This window comes from Somniosus microcephalus, chromosome 1 (assembly GCF_052327205.1).
Source record: "Somniosus microcephalus isolate GS21.2 chromosome 1, FLI_Smic_1.0, whole genome shotgun sequence".
In the NCBI taxonomy this organism is placed as follows: domain Eukaryota; kingdom Metazoa; phylum Chordata; class Chondrichthyes; order Squaliformes; family Somniosidae; genus Somniosus; species Somniosus microcephalus.
Window position 1 is genome coordinate 432,210,077 of NC_140987.1, and position 25,898 is coordinate 432,235,974.

Below are 25,898 nucleotides of genomic sequence, written 5' to 3' on the forward strand. Positions count from 1 at the left end.
CAATGGTGTCATCAAACTGGATCCGGAGCGACTTCGTCCGCTTCAGGAGCTCCCTCCCCCTACGAATCTCGGCTCTCTTCATCGGGCACTCGGCATGTTCGCCTATTATGCGAAGTGGGTACCCCACTTCTCCGACAAGATCCAGCCCCTGCTTCACACAAAGTCATTTCCATTAGAGGCAGCGGCTATTTCAGCTTTCAACCTCCTCAAGCAACAACTGGAAAAGCCATGCTTCGTTCTATCGATGAAAATCTTCCTTTCGTGGTCGAGTGCGATGCATCGGAGGTGGTGATCTTGGCTACCTTGAATCAAGGTGGTCGACCCGTTGCATTTCTGTCCAGAACTTTGCAGGGTAGTGAGCTCCATTATCCTCCTGTCAAGAAGGAGGCTACGGCCATCATCGAAGCGGTACGTAAATGGAGTCATTTTCTCGCTCGTCGCCATTTCACGCTTATAACCGATCAGCGCTCAGTGGCCTTTATGCTGGATAACCGGAAATGCACTAAGATCAAGAATAACAAAATTCAGCTCTGGAAGATGGAATTGGCCGCCTTTGGCTACACCATACATTATCGACCCGGCAAAGAGAATGTGGCATTCTGCTCTTCTATGTCAACTTCGACTCTTGCGGATCTTCATACTGACTTATGCCATCCTGGCGTTACCCATATGTTGCACTTTGTGCGATCTAAAAATCTCCTATTTCCTACAGAAGACGTGAAAAGAACATGCACCACTTGTAGAATTTGTGCGGAATTAAAACCGCAATTCTTCCGTCCGTCGGATGGCTCGCTCATACATGCTATACAGCCTATGCAGCGACTCAGCATTGACTTTAAAGGGCCATTGCCTTTATCAACGCGAAACACCTACTTGCTTACTATGGTGGACGAATATTCACGCTTTCCCTTTGCCTTCCCCTGTCCCAATATGCTTACTTCCACAGTGATCAGATGCCTCAATCAGGTCTTTTCCCTTTGCGGTACGGCCAATTTAATCCACTCTGATCAGGGTCCCTCCTTCATGTCAAGTGAACTCAAAAGTTATCTTTCCCAACGGGGAATTGCCACAAGTAAAACGACACCGTATCATCCCATCGGTAACGGACAGGCTGAGAGATACAACACTATCATTTGGAACGCTATTTGTCTTGCACTAAGGTCACGTAACCTACCAGACCAGCAGTGGGAAACTGTGCTCCCTGACGTGTTGCATTCCATCAGTTCTCTTCTTTCTACTTCCACCAACGTTACACCACACGAACGATTCTTCGGGTTCCAGCGTCGCTCCACTCATGGGACGTCCCTACCATCATGGTTGGCAGCTCCCGGCCCCGTGCTGCTCCGAAGATTCGTCCGATCTTCCAAGAATGATCCCCTCGTTGACGAGGTGGAACTAACAGGCGTTAATCCCACATACGCGCACGTGCAGTACCCTGATGGCCGGGAGTCCACCGTTTCACTCCGAAATCTGGCTCCCTGTCCAACCTGTCCCACGGACCCCACCAATAGAGGGACCCATAGTAATGATGCCGATACTCTGTGCTCCTTTGAGGATGACGCCCTACCCGGGACATCAAGGGATCTGCCGGCTACTCCGCCGAATCAACTCGGGGAGCAGAGCGCCCCCCACGGGATGGCCACCTGAAGCCAGGATGCTGGTCAATCACCAGCTACCGAGCAAGACGAAGCCAGCTCTGCGCCTGTGGGGACCCGTACCCGGAGTCACGATCTCCCCTGTCCCCCTCAGGTCGATCAAGGCGACACAGGCCCTGTCAACCTACCTGTACGAACCAAGCGACCCAGGGACCAAGAGACGGTTGGAGGAGACGTGCCTTCCAGCCACAAACAAAAATCGAAATGACTGCGGCTCTTCGTGGTCCGTCTAATCCGCTAGAAGGAAGTCGTCAGACTTCCAAATCTTTCAGGCGGGAAGAATGTCATGAATCTTACCATTCATGTAGAAATCACTCATGAGATAACACTGGGCGGCCAGCTGGTGGCGCCGTCGAAGGAAAGTATAGATACTCGGGCGTGGGCCCAGCTTGCTCAGGGCGTTTCTGTAACCAGGAACTAGTGATGTAACGAGAACTCATGGTTGTGAAACAGTTGATTAAAGCCTCAAACCAAGTGCTTAGTAGTTTTCTTACGTCAACTACCGCACCACACAAGGAGATTAGGACAGATGACCAAAAGCTTGGTCAAAGAGGTAGGTTTTAAGGAGTGTCTTAAAGAAGGAGGCAGCGAGGCAGAGAGGTTTACGGAGGGAATTCCAGAACTTTGAGCCCAGACATCTGAAGGCACAGCCATCAATGGTGGCGCAATGAAAATCGGGGATGCTCAAGTGGCCAGAATTGGAACAGCGCAGAGATCTCGGAGAGTTGTAAGGCTTGGAGGAGGCTAAAGAGATAGGGAGATCCTGAAGGCATCAACTGCTTATTGGGGTTCAGTTCTATGTGTCACGGTCTTTCTTCTGTACCCCACTAATGGCCTTTATTCATGTGAATTCACAGTGGATATCACACCTGGCCAGATCCTGACACACATGCATGCGGACTTCCAGCAAGGATTACTGGATAATAATCAGAAATGAGATTCCTGGCTAATTTCCCACCCACCTTCCAAACACGAGGCCAAGTGTAGTGCCCCTACGACAACACTGACTGAGATCAGCTAACAATAGGAACCAGGGTTTGAAACGGGGATTTTCCTGATCTTTTTATGGCTCAGTGACTTACTGGATAAACTCTCAGCAATGCCATTCTTAAACTGGGTACAGGAAACTTGTGTTTAAACGGCACCTAAATATCCAGAATCCTCTATTAACCGGGAAATTCTCACTCCGAAAACAACACCTCAATAACCGACAATGTTGCCGAGTCTGAGTCCGAGTCTCCCGCGGTGGCCGAGTTAGTCAGTGGGGGTAGTTCTCCAAACTGCCACTACTCGGCCTCTTGGCGCTGTTGGAAGTCGGAACACCTCAAAAACCCTGCATCAGGAGTCTGACTCTCCCACGCTGCCAGTAGTCTCTTCTGATCCGCCATTTTTCGGGGGTACAATACTGTGTGTCTCCCACGCTGCTGGTAGTCATTGGGTTGCATTATGGAAATCCCAAAAGTTGGTCCAAGCAAAAGGAAGAGAGTGGTGTTAACTTTAAAACAGAAAATCGATATATGCCAACGACTAGAAAGGGGAGAGAAGCGTATCAACATTATGAATGAATTCAAAATCGGTTCGTCAACAATCTACGACATCAAATCGCAGAAGGATAAGCTGCTCAAGTTTTATTCAGGAGACATCTAAGAGTGTAGAGAAACAGCGTACGCTTCGTAAGCCTAAGCCTGAAGAGCTGGATACCGTGCCTTATGAGTGGTTTTCTCTTAAGTGTTCAGAGGGTGTTCCGATTTCCGGACCCATGCTAATCGAAAAAGCGAAGGATTTCTACGCAAAGATGGAGCTCACTGACAAGCGTGCTTTCTCTGATGGATGGCTAACGTGCTTTAAGGTACGGCACGGGATACGACGACTCGATATTTCTAGGGAGAAGAAATCAGCTGATCACAACACCGCAGAAGAATACTGCGATTATTTCAATCGGGTTGTGCAGCAACATGATTTGTTGCCAGCACAGCTATACAATGCCGATGAAACTGGCTTATTTTGGAGGTTTTTGCCAGAATCAACGCTTGCTGAGGCTAATGCTTCAGGTTACAAGAAAAATAAAGATCGTGTAACCGTGCTAACATGTGCGAATGCTGTTGGATCACACCGGGTTAAACTTCTTGTCATTGGGAAGTATAAAAATCCCCGTGCATTTAAGAATGTGAGGCACTTACCTGTTGAGTACAAAGCTCAAAGAAATGCTTGGATGGATAAGGAAATCTTTTCAAATTGGTTCCATCATATTTTTGTTCCATCTGTGAGGGAACATTTCCGTAGAATAGGGAAACCTGAAGATAGCAAATGCATTTTATTGCTTGATAATTGTAGAGCCCATCCGCATGAATCCGAGTTGGTTTCTGGAAATATTTTCACCATTTATTTGCCACCAAATGTAACTTCTCTCATACAACCCATGGACCAGGGCGTTATCCAAAATCTCAAGTGTCGTTACAAGAAAGGCTTCCTACGTAAACTGATAAGCCAAGATGACAATACAGGTATTCGTGCATTTCAGAAGGAATACAATCTTAAAGATGCCATCTTTAATGTTGCATGTTCCTAGAACTTGGTGAAAGGTCACACTTTGAGACAAGCCTGGCGCAAATTGTGGCCTTCTGTAATGTTTGCTGAAGGTTCTTCTTCAGGAGGAGGAATTTCATGGGTTCAATGTTCGTCCGAGGAGGACTACAGTAATGGAAATGGCTGACATGGTGAAAAATGTAGGCCCAGCAAACCCTCTACATCACCTCAGTGAACGTGATATTGAGCAGTGGGGTGATGCAGATAGAGAAGTTGCTGTTGTGCATATGCTAAGTGATGATGAAATAATGGAGAATGTTTTGAATCCAAAGAAAGAAAAGGAAAGTGAGATGGAAACTGAAGAGGATGAGATTTCTGAAGAGAACAAGATTTCTTGGGTTAAAGCTGCAGAAGATTTTGTTTCATTACTTAAATTTGCTGAAAGGCATCCTTGCTATTCTGCCCAAGAAGTTATGCACCACCATATTCTGCATTCCACCTTTCTACAAAGAAGGCAAGAGTCCACTAAGCAAGCAGACATCCGGGACATGTTTAGGAAAGCTTCCAAAAGAGTTGAAGCAGTGGAAGTGCCTGAAGAATCTGTTGAAGTGCATGATCCTGATGACCCAGCTGACATGGATATTCCTGATGAACCAGTTGGCTTGGAATAAGTGTACAGTCAACCACCGTACTTTATACTGTACTGTACAGTCGTTTATAAGTTTTGTTTTACTGTTAAGTAATTAAAGAGTTATGGATTACCATCAACTGGCAGTATTGTACTTAATCAAGCATCTTTCACCATCCATTTAACACAACATTCTGTAGGTGAGTACCCAATTACTGTATACTGCACATTTCTTGATTTTTAAAATTTTTCTTTGTTAAAAATAGCCTGGGTAGATAACCCGCTCAGTCATCCGGAATTTTTGATAAACCGGCAACACGCCGGTCCCGTCGGTGCCGGATACCAAAAAGTTTCCTGTACTATGTAATACACGAGAGCAACTCAATTACAACTTCCCTGTCTATTTTACCTTCCTTGGCCCCCACAGATGGGGTGGCATTTGCTCTCCAGTTGGCACCTTCCCATAGCAAACCTTGAACTTGGAACTCAACATAATGGGAGAAGAAGAGGAAGAAAAAAAATTGGGCCCTCAACACTCTAAACACCAAGTTGAATTCCAATTTACCAACTCCTCTCTGACCTCTTGCCAATGTCACTCTTCAGTCACCCAGCTGGTGTTTGAGAAAGGCCAGGGGTCGTATCGTCCAAGCAACTTTTACACTACCATCCTCCAGAAAGCTTCTAGCCACCACATCGCCAAGTCTCCCGACTCCATCAACCTCTCCAAGGCCTCGTCAAGACAGACAATTTGCATGCTGGGAAGTATGGACTCGACCCAGTGTCATACTGCTCTGAGAGATGGCCCTTGTGGAACCCTCCCAGCAAGGGGAAATGGATAGAAAATTGGAGAAAGAACTGCTAATAAGTCAGTGATCTTCTGTCCTAAAATGGGCCAAGTTATGAAATTTTACACTTAAAACGTCCACGTTCAAATTGGGCAGTCGCTTATACCGGCCAAAAAGCAATAACCATTATCCATTTGCATTAATGTCAACTTCAAAGTTGTCGCTTACAGTGTGCTAAGTCATCTGTTTATTTTGGGCAGAAACAGCTGTGCTGACTCACCATAAATATCCTGAATGGGAGGAATCCTCGATCACATAGACTGGGCTCATCAAGCAGAACGTTTTCTTCTGGTCTATCTGTGTACATTTCCTAGAACAGTGCTTGGATTGTGAAACTTTCTCAATGATTTCCTTTCGCCGATACAACTTCAAAAATTTTGGAAGGGAAATATTTTTATGAAGTGTAAATAAAAACAGATTCCCCCATGTTGAGATTATCATTTGCAAAGCAAGAAGGTGATGACGTTTTGCAATAGGAGCTGTCTGACTGACAAAGACAAGTATTCGCTGCTGGTGTTATTCAATCTTGCTTGCTTGCTAAATTGGCTGCTCCTTGACCAGACCAGCATCATCAAGACAGGGAACTGAGAAATGTTCTCCTTAATACATTGTAAAGATAAAGCTCTGGACATAAATTAAAATTGTTATATTAAACTGTGGCCATCTGTAAATGATTGAAGTACAGTAAATATTTTGTGTACTAACACTTCCCTGCCATTAAATCTGTCAATTGTTATAGGCCAATTGGCTGCTGTGTTATTTTGCACTAAAAACATCATAGTTTCAGGAAGCTTTTGTTACAGCCGTTACACTGCATATAGCGGCCAAATCGCATTTGTACAAACGCGCTCGCTATACATGGTGTCTTGAACAAATTAAAACCCAATATTTTCTTCATTATATAACCGCAAACTCCACTTAGGCTATGCCTAGTAAGCTTAAGAACTAGGAACGTGAGTAGGCCATTCAGCCCTTCAAGCTTGTTCCTCCATTCAATTAGAACATGGCTGATCTGTCTCTTAACTCCATCTACCTGCATTGGTTCCGTAACCCTTAATACCCTTGCCCAACAAAAATCTATTAATCTTAGTTTTGAAATTTTCAATTGACCCCTAACCTGAGTTTCTGAGCTGGAGTCTGAGGTGCAGACATTGCGGGGCATCAGGGATGGGGAGAGTTACCTGGACACTTTGATCCAGGAGGCAGTGACACCCCTTAGGTTAGGTAGTGGTACAGGTCTGGTTAGTGGTCAGGGACAGGAGGGTGCGACTGCAACTCAGGCAGGTAAGGGGACCCCAGGCACAGCGCTGGAGGAGCCTTAGCCTTTGCCCAACAGGTATGAGGTTCTTGCTGCCTGTGTGGATGAGGGAAAAGATTGCAGGATGGATGAGCAGGCTGACCATGGCAGCATGGTGCAGGAGGCCATTCAAGTAGGAGTGGTGAAAGGGAATGTCGTTGTGGTAGGGGACAGTATAGTCAGGGGGATAGATACTGTTCTTTGCAGCTGCGACCGAGAGTTCCGAATGTGTTGTGTTGCCTGCTCGGTGCTAGGGTTAAAGACATCTCCTCGCGGCTGGAGAAGAACTTGGAGTGGGAGGGGGAGGATCCAGTTGTCGTGGTCCATGTAGGAAGCAATGACATAGGTAGAACTAGGAATGAGGTTCTGCTGAGGGAGTTTGAGGAGCTAGGATCCAAATTAAAAAGCCAAACCTCAAAGGTAATAATCTCTGCATTTAGGGTTAGGGTGCCACGCGCAAATTGGCATAAGGATAAAACGGATTAGAGGTTTAAATGCGTGGCTCAAAGAGTGGCGTGGGAGAAAGGGGTTTCAGTTCATGGGGCACTGGCACCAATACTGGGGAAAAAGGGAGCTGTCCATTGGGACCGGCTCCACTTAAACCGGCTGGGACCGGTGTCCTGGCAAACTGAATAACTAGGGCAGTAGACAGGGCTTTAAGCTAATGAAGGGGGTGGGGGGGGTGGGGGCGGGAGGATTCAGGAAAGAGTAAATTTAAAAGTAGCGAGAGAAATGTCAAGGCTCTAGAGCAGAGTAGAGTTTTGGGTAAAAATAAGCAGAGTGGGTCAGGAAGGGACAGAGCGAGTAACAAAGGTAATAAAGCATCAGTGACTAAAGTGACATCAGGGACAAATAGAAATAGGTCAAAGCTGATGGCACTATATCTGAATGCGCGAAGCATTCACAACAAAATAGATGAATTAATAGCGCAGATAGAAATGAACAGGTTTGATCTAATAGCCATTACGGAGACGTGGTTGCAAAGTGGCCAAGGTTGGGAACTAAATATTCCAGGATACTTCATTTTTAGAAGAGATAGGCAAAATGGAAAAGGAGGAGGGGTAACCCTGATAATAAAGGATGGGATAAAGACAGTAGAGAGAAAGGATCTTAGCTCCGAAAATCATGAAGTAGAATCAGTTTGGGTGGAGCTAAGAAACAGCAAGGGGCAGAAAACATTGCTGGGAGTTGTTTATATGCCACCAAACAGTAGTTGTAATGTAGGGCAGAGTATAAATCAGGAAATTAGAGGCACATATAACAAGGGTAATACAGTAATCCTGGGGGAATTTAATCTACATATAGACTGGGCAAACCAAATTTGCAGTAATAGTGTGGAGGACGAATTCATGGAATGTATGCAAGATAGTTTTCTAGACCAGTATGTTGAGGGAACAGGTTATTTTAGATCTCGTATTGTGCAACAAGGAAAACCTTGTAGGAAAGGGGCCTTTAGGGAAGAGTGACCATAATATGATAGAATTTTATACTGAGTTTGAAAGTGACTTAGTTAAATCCGAAACTAGTTTTATTAAATCTAAACAAAGCAAACTACGTAGGTATGAGGGGGCGAGTTGGCTAAGACAGATTGGAATTTCTACATTAAAAGGTATGACAGTGGACGAGCAATGGCTAGCATTTAAAGAATACATAATTTACAACAAATATATATTTTTTTAAGGCACAAAAACCCCACGGGAAAAGTGGTCCAACCATGACTAACAAGGGAAGTTAAAGATAGTATTAGGTCAAAAGAAGAGGCTTATAATGCTGCCAAATAGAGTAGTAAGCCTGAGGATTGGGAGGATTTTAGAATTCAGCAAAGAAAGACCAAGAACTTGATAAAGAAAGGGAAAAAAGAATGAGAGTAAACTAGTGAGAGACATAAAAACAGACTGTAAAAGCTTCTATAGGTATGTAAAAAGGAACAGATTAGTGAAAGTAAATGTGGGTCCCTTACAGGCTGAGACATGAGAAATTATAATGGGGAATAAGGAAATGGCAGAGAAATTAATCAAATACTTTGGGCTGGATTTTCATTCAGCAGTCGGGAAGGAGGCGGGACTACAACTTTCGGGTTTTAGTCCCGCCTCCATTGACGTCCGGCCAATCCACGCGATTTTCCCTTGATTGACCTTGTTGAGCCCGCCCAGCGGGCACAGCAGGCCAATTAAGGGCCACCCGGCAACAGGTGACGTCACAGACTGAAATTTCATCTGTCAAGACGTGCTGACAAATGAAATATCAGTGTTTCACAGCTGTTTGAAGCTGTCAAACACCGAGTCTTACTTCTAACCTGAGTCCTTCTATGCAGACTCAGTTAGAACTCTCACCGGCACTGAAAGCTGCAGGCTGTCACTTTTGACAGATCGCAGCCATTCTGCTTTCAGTGCCGGCTGAATGATGGGCTCCCGACACCTAGAGGAAGAAAGGCTGTAAAGGTAAGTAAAGGTTAGTAGAACTTTAAACACTTTACACAGACCAAACACACTTACCTCTGCACTCATGCACCCATCACTTACCTGAACACCGGCATCTCGACCCCTCCAACCCAACGGCCCACCTGCTCTAACCTGGCATAGTTTGGAGCCGTCGGGAATCCCACACGACACCATTCAAAATAGGAATTAGGCTAAAAACTGCCTGTTAACTACCTGTTAACAGGCAGTTAATTGGCACTAGTCCCTTCCCACCTCAGGTCGGCGGGTCCCAGTGTGGGGCGGGTACCCGCCTCCTTTGAAACTTATGTGGAGGCGGGTTTTGGGCGGGATGGTGTCGGGACCCCCGAATTCGGTATTTTAGCCCCCCGCACGTCTAAAAGCCTGCCTCATGGCGCATGGAAAATCTAGGCCTTTGTGTCTGTCTTCACAGAAGAAGGCGCAAAAAACTTCCTGGAAATAGTGGGGAACCAAGGCTCTAGCGAGAATGAGGAACTGAAAGAAATTAGTATTAGTAAAAAAGTAGTACTGGAGAAATTAATGGGACTGAAAGCCAATAAGTCCCCTGGACCTGATGGCCTACATCCTAGGGTTTTGAAAGAGTTGGCTATAGAAATAGTGGATGCATTGGTTGTCATTTTCCAAAATTCCATAGATTCTAGAACAGTTCCTGCGGATTGGAAGGTAGCAAATGTAACCCCACTATTTAAGAAAGGAGGGAGAGAGAAAACGGGGAACTACAGACCAGTTAGCCTGACATCAGTAGTAAGGAACATGCTAGAATCTATTATTAAGGACGTGGTAACAGGGCACTCAGAAAATAATAATAGGATTGGGCAGAGTCAACAAGGATTTATGAAAGGGAAATTGTGTTTGACAAATCTGTTAGAGTTTTTTTGAGGTTGTATCTAGCAGAATAGATAAGGGGGAACCAGTGGATGTGGTGTATTTGGATTTTCAGAAGGCTTTCGATAAGATGCCACACAAGAGGTTATTAAACAAAATTAGGGCTCATGGGATTGGGGGTAATATACTAGCATGGATTGACGATTGGTTAACAGACACAAAACCGAGAGTAGGAATAAACGGGTCATTTTCAGTTTGGCAGGCTGTAATTAGTGGGGTACCGTAATGATCAGTTCTTGGGCCTCAACTATTCACAATCTACATCAATGATTTGGATGAGGGGACCAAATGTAATAAATCCAAGTTTGCTGATGATACAAAGCTAGGTGGGAATGTAAGTTATGAGGAGGATGCAAGGAGGCTTCAAGGAGATATAGACAGGCTAAGTGAGTGGACAAGAACATGGCAAATGGAATATAATGTGGAGAAATGTGAAGTTATCCACTTTGGTCGGAAAAATAGAAAAGCAGAGTATTTTTTAAATGGTGAGAGATTGGGAAGAGTTGGTGTTCAGAGGGAGTGCCCTTGTATACGAATCACTAAAAGTTAACATGCAGGTACAGCAAGCAATTAGGAAAGCAAATGATATGTTGGCCTTTATTACAAGAGGATTTGATTATAAGAGTAAAGACGTCTTACTGCAATTATATAGGGCCCTGGTGAGACCACACCTGGAGTTTTAAAAAAAAATTCGTTTATGGGATCAGGGCGTCACTGGCAATGCCAGCATTTATTGCCCATCCCTAGTTGCCCTTGAGAAGGTGGTGGTGAGCCGCCTTCTTGAACCGCTGCAGTCCGTGTGGTGAAGGTACTCCCACAGTGCTGTGAGGGAGGGAGTTCCAGGATTTTGCCCCAGCGACGATGAAGGAGCGGCGATATACTTCTAAGTCAGGATGGTGTGTGACTTGGAGGGGAACTTGGAGGTGGTGGTGTTCCCAGGCGCCTGCTGCCCTTGTCCTTCTAGGTGGAAGAGGTTGCGGGTTTGGGAGGTGCTGCCGAAGAAGCCATGGTGAGTTGCTGCAGTGCATCTTGTATATGGTACACACCATCAGCCACAGTACGCCGGTGGTGGAGGGAGTGAATGTTTAAGGTGGTGGATGGGGTGCCAATCAAGCGGGCTGCTTTGTCCTGGATGGTGTCGAGCTTCTTGAGTGTTGTTGGAGCTGCACTCATCCAGGAAAGTGGAGAGTATTCCATCACACTCCTTACTTGTGCCTTGTAGATGGTGGAAAGGCTCTGGGGAGTCAGGAGGTGAGACACTCGCCACAGAATACCTAGCCTCTGACCTGCTCTTGTTGCCACAGTATTTATGTGGCTGGTCCAGTTAAGTTTCTGGTTAATGGTGACCCCCAGGATGTTGACAGTGGGGGTTTTGGCGATGGTAATGCCATTGAATGTCAAGGGGAGGTGGTTAGATTCTCGCTTGTTGGAGACAGTCATTGCCTGGCACTTCTGTGGCGCGACTGTTACCTGCCACTTACCAGCCCAAGCCTGAAAGTCGTCCAGGTCTAGTTGCATGCTGGCATGGACTGCTTCATTATCTGAGGAGTTGCGAATGGTGCTGAACACTCTGCAGTCATCAGCAAACATCCCCATTTCTGACCTTATGTTGGAGGGAAGATCATTGATGAAGCAGCTGAAGATGGTTGGCCCTAGGACACTGCCCTGAGGAACTCCTGCAGCGATGTCCTGGGGCTGTGATGATTGACCATCAACCACCACAACCATCTTCCTTTGTGCTAGGTATGACTCCAGCCAGTGGAGCGTTTTCCCCCTGATTCCCATTGACTTCAGTTTTACTAGGGCTCCTTGATGTCACACTCAGTCAAATGCTGCCTTGATGTCAAGGGCAGTCACTCTCACCTCACTTCTGGAATTCAGCTCCTTTGTCCATGTTTGGACCAAGGCTGTAATGAGGTCGGGAGCCGAGTGGTCTTGGCGGAACCCAAACTGGGCATCAGTGAGCAGGTTATTGGTGAGTAAGTGCCGCTTGCTAGCACTGTCGATGACACCTTCCATCACTTTGCTGATGATTGAGAATAGACTGATGGGGCGGTAATTGGCCGGGTTGGATTTGTCCTGCTTTTTGTGGACAGGACATACCTGTGTATAGTTTTGGTCTTCTTACCTAAGGAATGATATACTTGACATAGAGGGAGTACAACAAAGGTTCACCAAACTGATTCCTGGGATGGGAGGGATTGTCCTATGAGGAGAGATTGAGTAGGCTAGGCCTATATTTTCCAGAGTTTAGAAGAATGAGAGGTGATCTCATTGAAACATACAAAATTCTTACTGGGCTTGACGGGGTAGATGCAGGGAGGATGTTTCCCCTGGCTGGGGCGTCTAGAACCAGGGGTCACAGTCTCAGAATAAGGGGTCGACCATTTAGGACTGAGATGAGGAGAAATTTCTTCACTCAGAGGGTGGTGAATCTTTGGAATTCTCTACCCCAGAGGCTCAGTCGTTGAGTATGTTCAAGACGGAGATGGATACATTTTTGAATATTAAGGGAATCAAGGGATACGGGGATAGTTCAGGAAAGTGGAGATGAGGTAGATCAGCCACGATCTTATTGAATGGCGGAGCAGGCCCGAAGGACCAAATGGCCTACTCCTGCTCCTATTTCTTATGTTCTTAACCTGAACAGCTTTTTGGGGAAGAGTTCCAGATTTCCACTATCCTTTGTGTGAAGAAGTGCTTCCTGACATCACCCCTGAACAGCCTAGCTCTAACTTTAAGGTTATGTCCCCTTGTTCTGGACTCCCCCCCCACCAGAGGAAATAGTTTCCCTCTATCTACCCTATCAAATTCTTTAAACATCTTAAATTGGATCACCCCTTAATCTTCTACAAAAGCTCTAAGTGCAAACATGTTGTAAGACAGACCAATCGTATTTTGTTCCTTTTTATTTTTTTCACTTGAGTAGCTTTACCAGGGAGACAACTGTAAACAGGGCAGATGGAGTCCTGAATTTGATCCTGATGGTTATTGGGAGCACAGAAAGCACAATGGACAGACCGCAGATTTTCCACAGACGAACAAAGTGCACCTCAAACAGTGCAGGATTGTCCAGGTAAGGTGTGGTGAGGGGTGAGCACAGAAAGGCAACTTTGTGCAGCTGGGCAAATGGCACAAACTCTTAATTATTCAAACTTGACAGAAATTCTAACAGATAATCAATAAAAATAACAGAGAGAGCACCATTAATCCCGTCACCATATGGAACTTCTCAAACCTTTTTGCAAACAGTAAATAAAGATGAAATGCAGTTTCTAGAAGGGGTGGAGAGAGAGAGGAAATTTAATCACAACTTCTTCTTATCGTGTCCACGGACAGTCTATACATAGCCCAGCCAGAACTGGACACATTTTTGTGCCTTGTTGTTGAATTCGGCAAGATCTGCAACAGTGCAGGGTTCCTCTAACGATGGGCATTGCAGGAGATGTTGCATAGTCTGTGCCTCAGTTCCACATTCACAAGTTGTCGGGCTGGTTGAATATCCCCATTTGCTTAGTGACACCTTTGAGCAACCTACACCGGTCCTAAGTCTGTTAAGGCACTTCCAGGTTGCCCAGTTGCAATTAGCTCCTGGGGGAAGGCTTTCATCAAGTAAAATTTCCATCGCTGGGGGTTGTTCAAGACTGGCAAGCTGGTCTTTCCACAAGACGATGCGGGCTTCAGATGAGGTTGATTGTAATGGAACAACACTGTTCATGAAGCTCTTTCTTGACTTTAGGCGGCTGGTTGTAGGTGTATGACAATGCAGAGGGCGTCTCTCATCTGATGTTTGACGGAGTCGTTCTTTCTTGCTGGCTACCGTTCTTCTTATATCCGGGGGAGCGATACCCGCCAGGATATATAGGCTGTTGGTGTTTGTTGGTTTTAAGCAACCTGTGATAAATCGGCATTCATCTTCTTGGCATGAGTAGACCTTTCCCATGCAGGACAGGCGTATTCGGCAGTGGAATAGCAAAGAGCAAGTGCACTGGTTCGCAATGTTTTCGGGCTTGTTCCCCATCTTGTGTTAGTGAGCTTATTCAGGATGTTGTTTCGTACACTCACTTTTGTCTTTGTCTTCTCGATGTGGTTCTTGAAGGTGAGGCATCGGTCAAGGGTGACTCCTAAGTAGATAGGGTGCTCGCAATGCGTCAGTGTTGCTCCACACCAGGTTACTTTCAGCTGGCGTTTGGCTTCACGGTTTCAGAGGTGGAATGCACAAACTTGCGTCTTTGATGGGTTTGCGCGAAGGTGGTTTTCTTCATAGTAGGATTTTAGTCCCTCCAAGGCCTCAGAAAGCGTTTTCTCCACGGTGTTAAAATCAGTGCTTTGGGCAGTGACACATAATCACAACTGAGGGAAATAGAAGTGAAGAGGGGCAAGTGTGAAAGAAAAATGAAGGAGGAGAGCAAGAATGAAGACAATGTAAGCTTTGCAAACTTTCCAGTACCATTCTCCATAACTGGTCAGGTACAGGAGGTTAGGAGACTCCTTTGGTGGAACCCAACCCAAAAGCTCAAAAATGTTGGAGCCCAAAACAGCTTCCGATCCACTGGCCTTATACATTAAGTCATAGAGTCATAACGGCACAGAAGGAGGCCATTCCCGTCGGCAGCGAGTTCCAGGTCCTCACCACTCACTACGTAAAAATGTTTTTCCTCACGTCCCCCCTGCATCTCTTGCCCAAAACCTTAAATCTGTGTCCCCTAGTCCTTGTACCATCAACTAGTGGGAACAGCCTTTCCCCGTCTAGCCTATCCAAACCCGTCATAATCTTGTACACCTCTATCAAATCACCCCTCAACCTCCTTTGCTCTAATGAAAACAAATCCAGTTTCTCTAACCTGTCCTTGTAGCTAAGATCCCCCATCCCCGGAACCATTCTGGTAAATCTCCTCTGCACCCTCTCAAGGGCTTTCACATCCTTTCTAAAGTGTGGTGACCAGAACTGGACACAATACTCCAGTTGTGGCCTAACCAGCACTTTATAAAGGTTCAGCATAACTTCTCTACTTTTGGACTCAATACTTCTATTTATGAAGCCCAAGATCCCATATGCTTTGTTAACCACTCTCTCAATATGTCCCGTCACCTTCAGGGACCTATGCACATTAACTCCCAGGTCCCTCTGTCCTAACCTTGGATCAGCAAGGGATGGTTCACACTGTTCTCATCTGTTCAAAGTTTAAAATGTAAGGTTCTTGCAAGGTAAGGCTATCTGTGACAGTTCCACAGGTAGGAGGTGCAATGCAATGTGAAGCTCATCCCTGATAGTCTGAGAGCGCTTTTGGAGTGATACAGACTGTTGAGGAGCAGCTGCAGCAGCTTGTGTTCCTGCATAAACAAAAGTCTTGTTTACTTGCCAACAACTCTTGTGATCATGGTCCAGTCCTAGGCCCGTAGAGCACTGATGGCCCGACCACGTCTATTTGTTTTTGGAAAAGGTGTTGGGGATTTTAACTCGGAACTGGTTTCCGGTGAGAAATCACTCCAACAGCGGCAGCAGGAGGAGGCACTGGGAAACTTTAACCGCGGGGCCTTGTTTAAATGCCACTGGAATGGATGGGAAAGAGGGTGCGGAGCGGCTGCTGATGATCAGGCTTTGGTTTCCAGATAAGTGGCTGTGAGGGCGAGTCTCACGGGAGGGAAGGGGGGAGGCGGAAAATTTGGGACAGCGGAGGTCGCGACCTTCCTTGTGTGGCCCATTGGAGCACTTCTGCTCCCCCTAGTCCCACGATCCTGACAGATTTACGATCACAGGGGGCGGGTTCAAGCAGATAACTAACCTGCTTGGTTTTAACTGCCCTCCCACCCAGTTTCTGCCAGGGCCGATATGATTAAATCCGGCCCTGTAGAGTTTTGCAACAATTAGGCCATCCTCATAGAATCATGGTTGTGTATGGCATTGGACTTTATAGAAACAAAAAGATGGGTTTTCTCTGCAGCTTGTCAAGCTTTCCTTCCTGGTTCCCATGTTAGCGGATATTGTTAACGGTTCTCTCTCCTCCGGTAATGTCCCCCTTTCCTTCAAATATGCCGTCATCACCCCCTCCTCAAAAAACCAACCCTCGATCCCTCCGTCCTTGCAAACTATTGCCCCATCTCCAACCTCCCTTTCCTCTCCAAAGTTCTTGAACGTGTTGTCGCCTCCTAAATCCGTGCTGATCTTTCCCAGAACTCTTTGTTTGAATCCCTCCAATCAGGCTTCTGCCCCTGCCACAGTACTGAAACTGCTCTTACCAAGGTCACAAATGACATCCTAATTGGCTGTGACAAAGGTAATCTATGCTTTCTCGTCCTTCTGGACCGGTCTTCTGCAGCCTTTGACACGGTTGACCACAAAGTTCTGCTCCAATGCCTCTGCACTGTCGTCAGGCTGGATGGGACGGCACTCGCCTGGTTTCATTCCTATCTTTCCAACCGTAACCATAGAATCACCTGCATTGGCTTCTTTTCCCGATCCCACACTGTCACCTCTGGTGTCCCCCAAGGATCTATCATTGGCTCCTCTCCTATTTCTCATCTACATGCTGCCCCTCGGTGGCATCATCCGGCAACATGTGAGTTTTCACATGTACGCTGATGATACCCAGCTGTACCTCTCCTCCACTTCTCTCGAACCCTCCACCATCTCTATACTGTCAGACTGCTTCCAGCACTGGATGAGTAGAAATTTCCTCCAATTAAATATCGGGAAGACCAAAGAATTTGTCTTCGGTTCACACTACAAACTCCATTTCCTTTCCACTGATTCGATTTCTCTCCCCGGCAACTGTCTAAGGTTGACCAAATCTGTTTGCAACCTTGGTCACTAAGACAGCCCATTTCCACCTTTGTAATATCGCCGGTCTCCACCCTTACCTCAACTTATCTGCTGCTGAAACCCTCATTCATGCCTTTATTACCTGTGGGCTTTGAATTCTTTAAAGAACCAAAGGTGACATGAGGAAAAACTTTTTACGCAGCGGGTGGTTAGGATCTGGAATGCACAGCCTGATAGGGTGGTGGAGGCAGATTCAATTGTGGCTTTTAAAAGGGAATTGGACATGTACCTGAAGGAAAAAAATCTGCAGGGCTACGAGGAAAGCGGGGGGAGTGGGACGAGCAGAAGTGCTCTTGCAGAGAGCTGGCACGGGCTCGACGGGCCAAATGGCCTCCTTCAGAGCTGTAACCATTCTATGATTATTCCAATGCTCCTGGCCGGCCCCCCTAGTTCTACCCTCCATAAACTTGTCATCTAAATCTCTGCCACCCGTGTGCTAACTCGCACCAAGTCCCGTTCATCCATCTCCCCTGTTCTTGCTGACCTACATTGGCTCCCAGTTAAGCAACGTTTCGATTTTAAATTCTCATCCTTGGTTTTCAAATCCCTCCATGGCCTCATCCCTACTTATCTCTGTAATCTCCTCCAGCCCTATAATCCACCTAGACCTCTTTGCTCCATCTATTCTGGACTTTTGAACATCCCCAATTTTAAATGCTCTACTATTGGTGGTTGTGCCTTCAGCTGCTAGGTCCTAAGCTCTGGAATTCCCTCCCTGAATCTCTCCGCCTCTCTTTCCTCCTTTAAGACTCTCCTTAAAACCTACCTCTTCGACCAAGCTTTAACATCTCCTTATATGGCTCTGAGTCAAATTTTGGCTTTTTTTGATAACACTCCTGTGAAGCACCTTGGGACGTTTTATTACGTTAAAGTCGCTATATAAATACAAAGTTGTTGTTTATTACAAAAATCCATCACGGGGAGGGGGGATATAGGGCAGGTGGAGGCTACTGACTGTGATACTATCTCAGGTGGATGTAAAAGATCCTATGGCACTATTTCGAAGAGGAGCAGGGGCGTTATCTCCAGTGATCTTGCCAATATTTATCCTTCAATTAACATCACTAAAAAAAGATTATCTGGTCATTATCACATTGCTGTGGGAGCTTGCTTTGTGCAAATTGGCTGCCGTGTTTCCTATATGACAACAGTGACTACACTTCAAAATAAAAGTGATTCATTTGGCTGTAAAGCGCTTTGGGATGTCTGGTGATCGTGAAAGGCGTTATATAATTTTTTTTTCCATTCATTCACGGGATGTGGGCGTCGCTGGCCAGGATTTATTGCCCATCCCTAATTGCCCTCGAAGGTGGTGAGCCACCTTATACAACCGAGTGGCTGGCTCGGCCATTTCAGAGGGCAGTTAAGAGTCAACCACATTGCTGTGGGTCTGGAGTCAGACCGGGTAAGGATGGCAGATCTCCCTTAGTGAACCAGATGGGTTTTTACAACAATCCGGTGGTTTCATGGTCTCCATTACGGATACTAGCCTTTTATTCCAGATTTATTTAATTGAATTTAAATTCCCCAGCTGAGTTGGTGGAATTTGAACTCATGGGCGTGATCTTGCCAGCCCTGAGGAGGTGGGTTTCAAGGCGGGACTGCTGGGAAAATGGCAGAATCGGGGGGCGGGTGGGACGGGTGCCCACCCCGCCCCCAACCCGCCTCCGTGCCATCTTCCCAGAAGGCGGGTAGCCGACCCACGCCAGGTTCCGTCTCCTGGAGGCGGGAAGGGGATTACAGCCACTTAACTGCCTGTTAACAGGTAGTTAACAGGCAGATAAGAGGATTATCCCCATTTTACCCACACAAGTGCGGGCTCCCCAAAGGCTGCAAACCCCGCCAGGGTCACCGAGGCGAGCAGTGGGTCTGCGGGGAGCAAAAGTGCGCTGTGAAGGTAAGTGATGGGTGCAAGTGTGGAGAGGTGAGTATGTGAAGTAAGTGGAAAGTGTTAGAAAAAGTTTACTTAGCTCAGTTTCTTCCTGCAGGCTTCAATTGTTGGGTATGCAGAGAGTCTTGCATCTCCGCAGCAGAGATGACAGATGGCCGTTGCATTCTCCAATGCAACAACCATCTAATTTCTGCTAAAGAAAGAGGTTTGATGAGTCTTGAATTCAGAACTCATCAAACTACAGAGAATGTCAGTGTTTGACAGCTTCACAGAGCTGTCAAACGATGACAATTCATCTGTCAAAAATTTTTGACAGATGAAATGTCATACGCTGACGTTCTCTGTAACCGGCTTCCCCTTAATTGGCCTGCTAAGCCCACTGGGTGGGCTTAACGAGGTCAATCCAGGGAAAATAATGTGGGTTGGCCACAAGTCGATGGAGGCGGGACTGAAACCCAAGTGGGAGTCCCGCCTCCAAAAGCTCCCCATTGGCAAAATCCAGCCCAAGGTCTCTGGATCATTAGTTCAGGCTCTGGATTACTAGTCCAGTAACATAACCACTATGCTACCATACCCATCAAGTCTTTCTTTCTTTCTTTATAGTTCTATGGATGCCAGCAGTACTCACCCAAGTGACCATTCTTCATCTGCGAATTTAGTCAGTGAATGAATGGCAGATTATTTGACTGTGGGGAGCATCAGGGCTTAGCCCAATCCCGTCTTCATTCAATGATGGCACACATGTACATTCTAGCAGGAGTCACTGGCCGGGTTCCTGCCCCACCTCACCCCCTCCCTGACCAACGGTACTGAGGTTAACTGTAGCATCCCTACAGATGCCTTGGTTGAAATCAGCTAATAGCAGAGACTGGGAATGTACAGGTCATTACAAATCATATTTTTTTGAGGGAGCTCCAGAGCTTGATGTAATTTTATTTTCCATAGGGACCTTGCCTCTTGCTCCTTGCCCCCTAGAAATATACCACCACTGTTTTTTTGGCTTTCAACATTTGTATTTCCCCCTTCATGTAATTATGCCCAACATATAGCTTAAGTTAGAAAGCCCATGTAATTATTTACTGTCATAAGCCTTAGGCTTACACTCAGGGCCTTTAGGTCACAGGGTCAGGGCATGCTAAAGTTCTAGGTTGGCATGTATGAGAATAGCTGCCATAGGTTTTAAGAAAAAAAAAGTTCTTTTGCTTAAAAAAAAATTAAAAAGTAATTTATGCTACTCCATCAGGCAATTTGGCACAGGACCCTGGAACTTGAAGTTTGTCCGTTTTTCCTGCGATACTCTCGCATTCGTCACCAGCTGATCAAGGGGGACACTGCCCGATTTCAAAAGTTGATTTAAACAACAAATACCTTCAGAGAAGGTGTGGTTTGAATTGTGCCTAAAACGATCTACTGGGAGTTTGTGAGCCTTTTGAAGATATTAAACATATTTCTGGATTATGTCCAGCTTCTCATGGGGTCCAAGTTCAGTAGCATTCCCAGATGAGCCTAGTAATGAGTTGGAGGTTGTTTCCTATTAGCTGTATTATTTTCACCAACCACTGTCTCCTAATCAGGGGGCATCTGTTCCTCATGAAAAAAAAAAGAGCCCGAGTCCCTACAAAACAAGTGCAGTTTGAGCATGTTGCTGTCACTTCAGGAAGCCAGTTGAGTGAGGATTGTATGATCTTCTGTGGTTTTTCTGGGCACCATATTTTGCTGTCCTTCATAACAATAGTGCGCACTCCAGAAAAAGTAATTCATTGTGTCCAGTTGCTTTGAGATCTAAGAGATGCGATTAGGCACTCTATAAATGCAAGTCTTTTGTGCGAATGCACTGCTCATATCCTTATGAAATGTACTGATTAGTCCATACCACTTTCCTCACTCTAGGCAATGGATTTTTGTACCGATTTCTTTCCTTTACAGTGCCCTACGCAGTCGATACTGCTTCACTACTGTACAAAATGCACCAGTCTACATTGTGTCAGCTGGTAACACTTTCACCTCCAAGTCAAAAAGTTCAAGTCTCACTACAGGCTTGAGTGCATTATCTAAACAGGCATTCCGTTATACTTTTGACTGAGTGTTGCATTGTCAGAGGTGCTGCCTTTTGGATGAGATGTTCAACTGAGGTCTGTCTGTCGACAAAGAGTCTATGGCAGCACTTGAAGAGTAGCAGAGTGTCCTTCTGGTGTCTCGCCTAACATTCCTCTCTCAACCAACAACACAAAAAATAGATGATCTAGCCGTTCGTTCATTTGCTGTTTGTGAGAACATGTTGTGCGCAAAGTGGCTGCCAAACTGAACAACAGTGGCTAAATTTCAAAGGTAATCCATCTCTTGTAAAGTGCTTTGGGACATGCTGAGTTCATGAAAGGCACTATATCAATGCAAGGTTTTTTTTTCATACTGTGCAATACATTGTTCAGTACACATTGACCTCTACTCTGCTTAATAGGCTGTTCAGACCATACTGCTTCTGCAGATAAGAATGTAGATGCTAAAAATGTCAAGACACATGCAGAGAAACTCCAGTGGCTCTCCTCATTTATCCAGGGAGCAGCTGAGCATTACAGATCAGGAAAGTTTCTGGTTCATTTGCCAGTCAATGCTAAATTGATTGATCTCAGCTAGAACAATGGTCAGGGCACTACAATTGGCCTCAGCACTTTCAGGGTAGGGAAATTGGATCATTATGCAGTGATCATTGCTGAGAGTGCGCATGTGCGGGTGTTAGGTGAACACATGATCAAACTTGACTTCGATGCCTCCTACAGTCAATTAGCCTGCTCATATGTGAATAATGGTCACTGTGAGATACCAGAACTGGCTCTCTGGAGTCAACATCCTCAGGAGAGGGCAGAAAAGCAACAAGGAAAAAGCGCAGTACATGGAACCTTCAAAATGAACCGTTACTCTCCAAAACTTACGTCATTTTTTGTATGCTGTAGGATTGCAGGATACTCACAAAGTTCAAATGCAAAGCTTTAGGAAGCTCTCAGAAGATAAGGGTAATTCATTCTTAAATGGTCCTGAAACCACTGAACTTGGCTATTTGAGAGAAAACACAGGCACCTGGTTGGGGGGGGGGGGGGGGGGGGGAAATAGCAGACTATTCTCTCAAGGGGGTGTAAACTACTTGAGCCAACATGCTTGCGTGTTCCTGGAGATGGTTCTATATCTGATGCCAATAATGTGATGGGAAAGTGAACAGTGAGGAAAGTAACTTGTGGGAATGGCTTATCTGGAACAGTTTGAATGGCAGAAGCAGCAGGGGAATGACAACCTCTGTTTTCAAGCAACAGCTTCTGGAGAACTAGGTTATAATTAATGATACTGTTTAAAACTGATTCCCGATTTTCATTGCTCCACCACTGGCAGCTGTGGCTTCAGCTGCCTAGGCCCTAAGCTCTGGAATTCCCTCCATAAAGCTCTCCGCCTCTCTACCTCTCGCTCCTCCTTTAAGACGCTCCTTAAAACCTGTCTCTTTGACCAAGCCTTTGGTCACCTGCCCTAATATCTCCATATGTGGCTCGGTGTCAAATTTTGTTTGATAACGCTCCTGTGAAGCGTCTTGGGACGTTTTATGACGTTAAAGGTGCTAATAAAATGCAAGTTGTTGTTGTTGTCCAATAATACCTAACCTTTGTCTATCTTGTACAAGTAAAAACATGCTATATGATTGAGAAGGTAAGTTTATGATTCTGTTTTTGAATGTTCATTCTAGCCCTGTATCAATTGAGGTTATAATCTACAGGTGGAGTTTTGTAACTTGTAAACTGCCTTGAGCCAAAGTAAACTGTATGAGAAATAGTTGATACTGTTAGCGGGAAAATGCATCCCTTGGTGTGGTAATTAAACATAGAGACCATAGTCTGTAAAAAGTGTGTGCGTGTAGACATTGGGACCGCCAGCAATGGGAGGAACAAAAAATGTAGGTCTAAGCATGACATGCTGATTAAGGGTTGCATTGAAGATCACTGAATTGCTATAATGTGTTAAGAGGTTTACCAAAGTACAGCCTGATGCAGCAAAACCTGACGCGTGTAGTTGGGATGTTGCATAGTATAACGTTACTTGACTGCTTTGCAGCAGGGTATGTGACCTGAACTCCATATATGTGAATAACCTGCTTTTTCTTGAGTAAAGTGAATGGCATGCCATCTGAGAATGGTCCTGAGCTAGCAAGCATAATGTCAAACCGAAATGTGGGCCTTGCATCGAAAGCCTGCACATTGCAGAGACAGTATTTAATCCCTGCTATATACAGTAATGTATTGTTCAACCCATACATTGTCTTCCCCATTCTCTGCAATTCAGGTACAGTCCACATTAATCACCCTTGCAGTGTAACACACCATTCACTCCATATTGTTCCCTGTATAATTCATAATTGTTTCCATGTACAATTTAACAGGCAGTCATTGGCACAATACCTTTAATAAGCAAACTTGCACAGTTGATTTCCAATAAAAACAATTAGCGTACAAATATAAAGTGAATCAAGGCTGCTATAAATATTTGCACCATAGCTAAAATTGCTAATTTTTGAAGCAATTTAACGCAATAAAGTCAGAAAATGACTTGCAAATGCTAATTGAGGGTGTAATTTATTATTTCCAAGTGTTGAAAGCTCCAAGTATCATTTGGCTGTGGATTGATTACTGCTTATGTGATCCATTGGGTATTTATAAAAACTGATAAATGGCAAGCATGTTGTGCTTCAGTTAGGAGCTCTGTACAATTGGGATACATGAAAGTCCACTGGAGTGTTATACAATAGAAAATCAATGGGAAAGAATTTAATCACAGAATGTGACTGAATGAGATGAATTTAGTCTACATAATGAAATGGAATGTTGTTTGGCCCATTGAGCATTTTATTCAATAATGATAAAATGGCAAGGAATTGAAATTCCATTCAATGGGAATAAATTTGTTTTGCCGAATCCTTATACAATTGGGAATAAATAGAAATTGGTGGGAGATACAATAGCCACCACTGCTTCCAAGTTGGTGCCTCTGTGCAGAATGATGGGATCAGATGTGTTTATTTGGAATTGACTAGCCCAGCCTTTATCAGGAACTCCTGATTGAACAGTTGGATAACAGAAACCCAGCAACACCAATCCCCGCCCCCCACTGTCCCCGTCCCAGCAGCTAGTCATTAGGTCCAAGACCGTACTCACTTCTACCTGACTATAGATGAAGTAGGTGCCATCCATGAGTACCTCCAGCTGTCCACTTCGGCTGTGCAACCGGAAGACCTTATGGTTCAGCGAAGATCGGACCCAGTCAGCCAGAACACCACCTATGAGATCTCAGCGTGAGAAGGGCAGTCACTCAATACATGGAAAAATATTCAGAGAAGTTCTATAGCAAAATACACAAATAGCTAACACTGTTTTTGTAATACGCACCATCTTATCAATGGCTCAATGGCCAAAAACAGAACAGATGAACTCCCGTGAACTTCACGGCATATCCATTCTAAAATTATACGCAGTAGCCCTTACTGGAAATGCACATGTGCAACATCGGATGAGGAGAGAGTCTAACTCGACTGTGATAACCCCATGTTCAACACTAATGCGCATTCCCCAGGTTCATACATGAATAATAGCCACTTATTAAAGGGCTCTTGCTGCTTATGAAATTCCCCCTCCACCAAGATTTCAGAGAAATGGGGAGCAACGTTTCTGCAGCAGCTATTCTTGTGAGTGAGGAAGTGCCAATTAGTGTCCAATGATGAACATTTTCATTCTGTGGGCTCAAGTCCCTCAAGAACTGGGTTGAAATTGTTCAAACAAAATGTCCTATGCAATTCCTGCATCTGTCAAGAGTGAGGAGACTTTCATCCTTTTGAGTCTAGGCTGGATTCAAAAAGTTCCTTAAAGTGAAATCACTGTGTTGTAATCCATTCGTTTGGTTCATTTTCAATCATTTCATCTGCACAGTAAAAACAGGTGTGTAGGAATAACTTTTTGTTGAATCCGTGTAGAATGCATCATTCTCCCTTAATAAATCAGTTACACCATATAACTTTTCTGTTTTGGTTTTAAAATAATATTTCAATAGCCATTTAAATCTTGTGTAAATATGAGGAAAGAGTAGGGACATTCCCTGAATTTATTTTTTAAGCCTAATTTTCCACCAAAGACTGCTGGAGGCATATTGCAACAGTTCTTCAATAACTTTTATTCGATTTGGCAGATTAGCCCCAATAACATTGTTCTTTAAAAAAAATTATTCCCTATTGACATAAGAAAACTACTAGGCACTTGATCTAAGCGTTAAACAAAGCTTTAATCAACTGTTTTACAACATGGAGGTCTAGCTGTGTCCTTCGCTAGTTCCTGTTAAGAATGTCCTGCGCAAGCTGGGCCTGTGCCCAAGTATTTATACTCTCCCTGGACAGCGCCACCCGCAGGCTGCTCAGTATTATTTCATAAGTCTTTCTTTCACGAATGACTGATTCATGTCAGCTGTCACATCTATCAACATTCTGTGATTCATTATGTTCATTTTAAGATTACCCTCAGGAATTGGAATAAATCAGCAACATTTAATAATCAGCTGACAAACAAATTGGAAACACTCCATTCCTACCCGATCAGCTGGCTCAAACTCTTATTTTGCCCACTTTTAATTAAATGGCTCTGAAAAGTAAACTAGCTCCATTGTTTTGCCAGAACAATCTATTTAACTAAGAGTAAAATCACCACCAGTCTATAATGGTTGCCCCTTTTCTATCAGAACAGTCATTTGAGAATTATCCACTGCCAACTCGGACTTGCATTCAGGCCTGAAAAACCCCAAGTTTGATGGCTTGGATCAGATCTGGCCCACACCTCGCTCAATTTGTAAATTGATCAGAGGTTAGTTTGAA

The 25,898-nt window shown here is 45.0% G+C and overlaps 1 protein-coding gene across 1 annotated transcript in view; it reads right to left on the reverse strand.

The window, feature by feature from the left end:
• Positions 1-25,898, reverse strand: part of eda (ectodysplasin A) — a 322,381-nt gene that overhangs the window by 21,461 nt on the left and 275,022 nt on the right. The window contains exon 7 of the mRNA XM_086000776.1: positions 24,199-24,320. Within this exon, the coding sequence (XP_085856902.1) occupies positions 24,199-24,320 (122 nt within the window). The remainder of the gene's footprint in view (positions 1-24,198; positions 24,321-25,898) is intronic.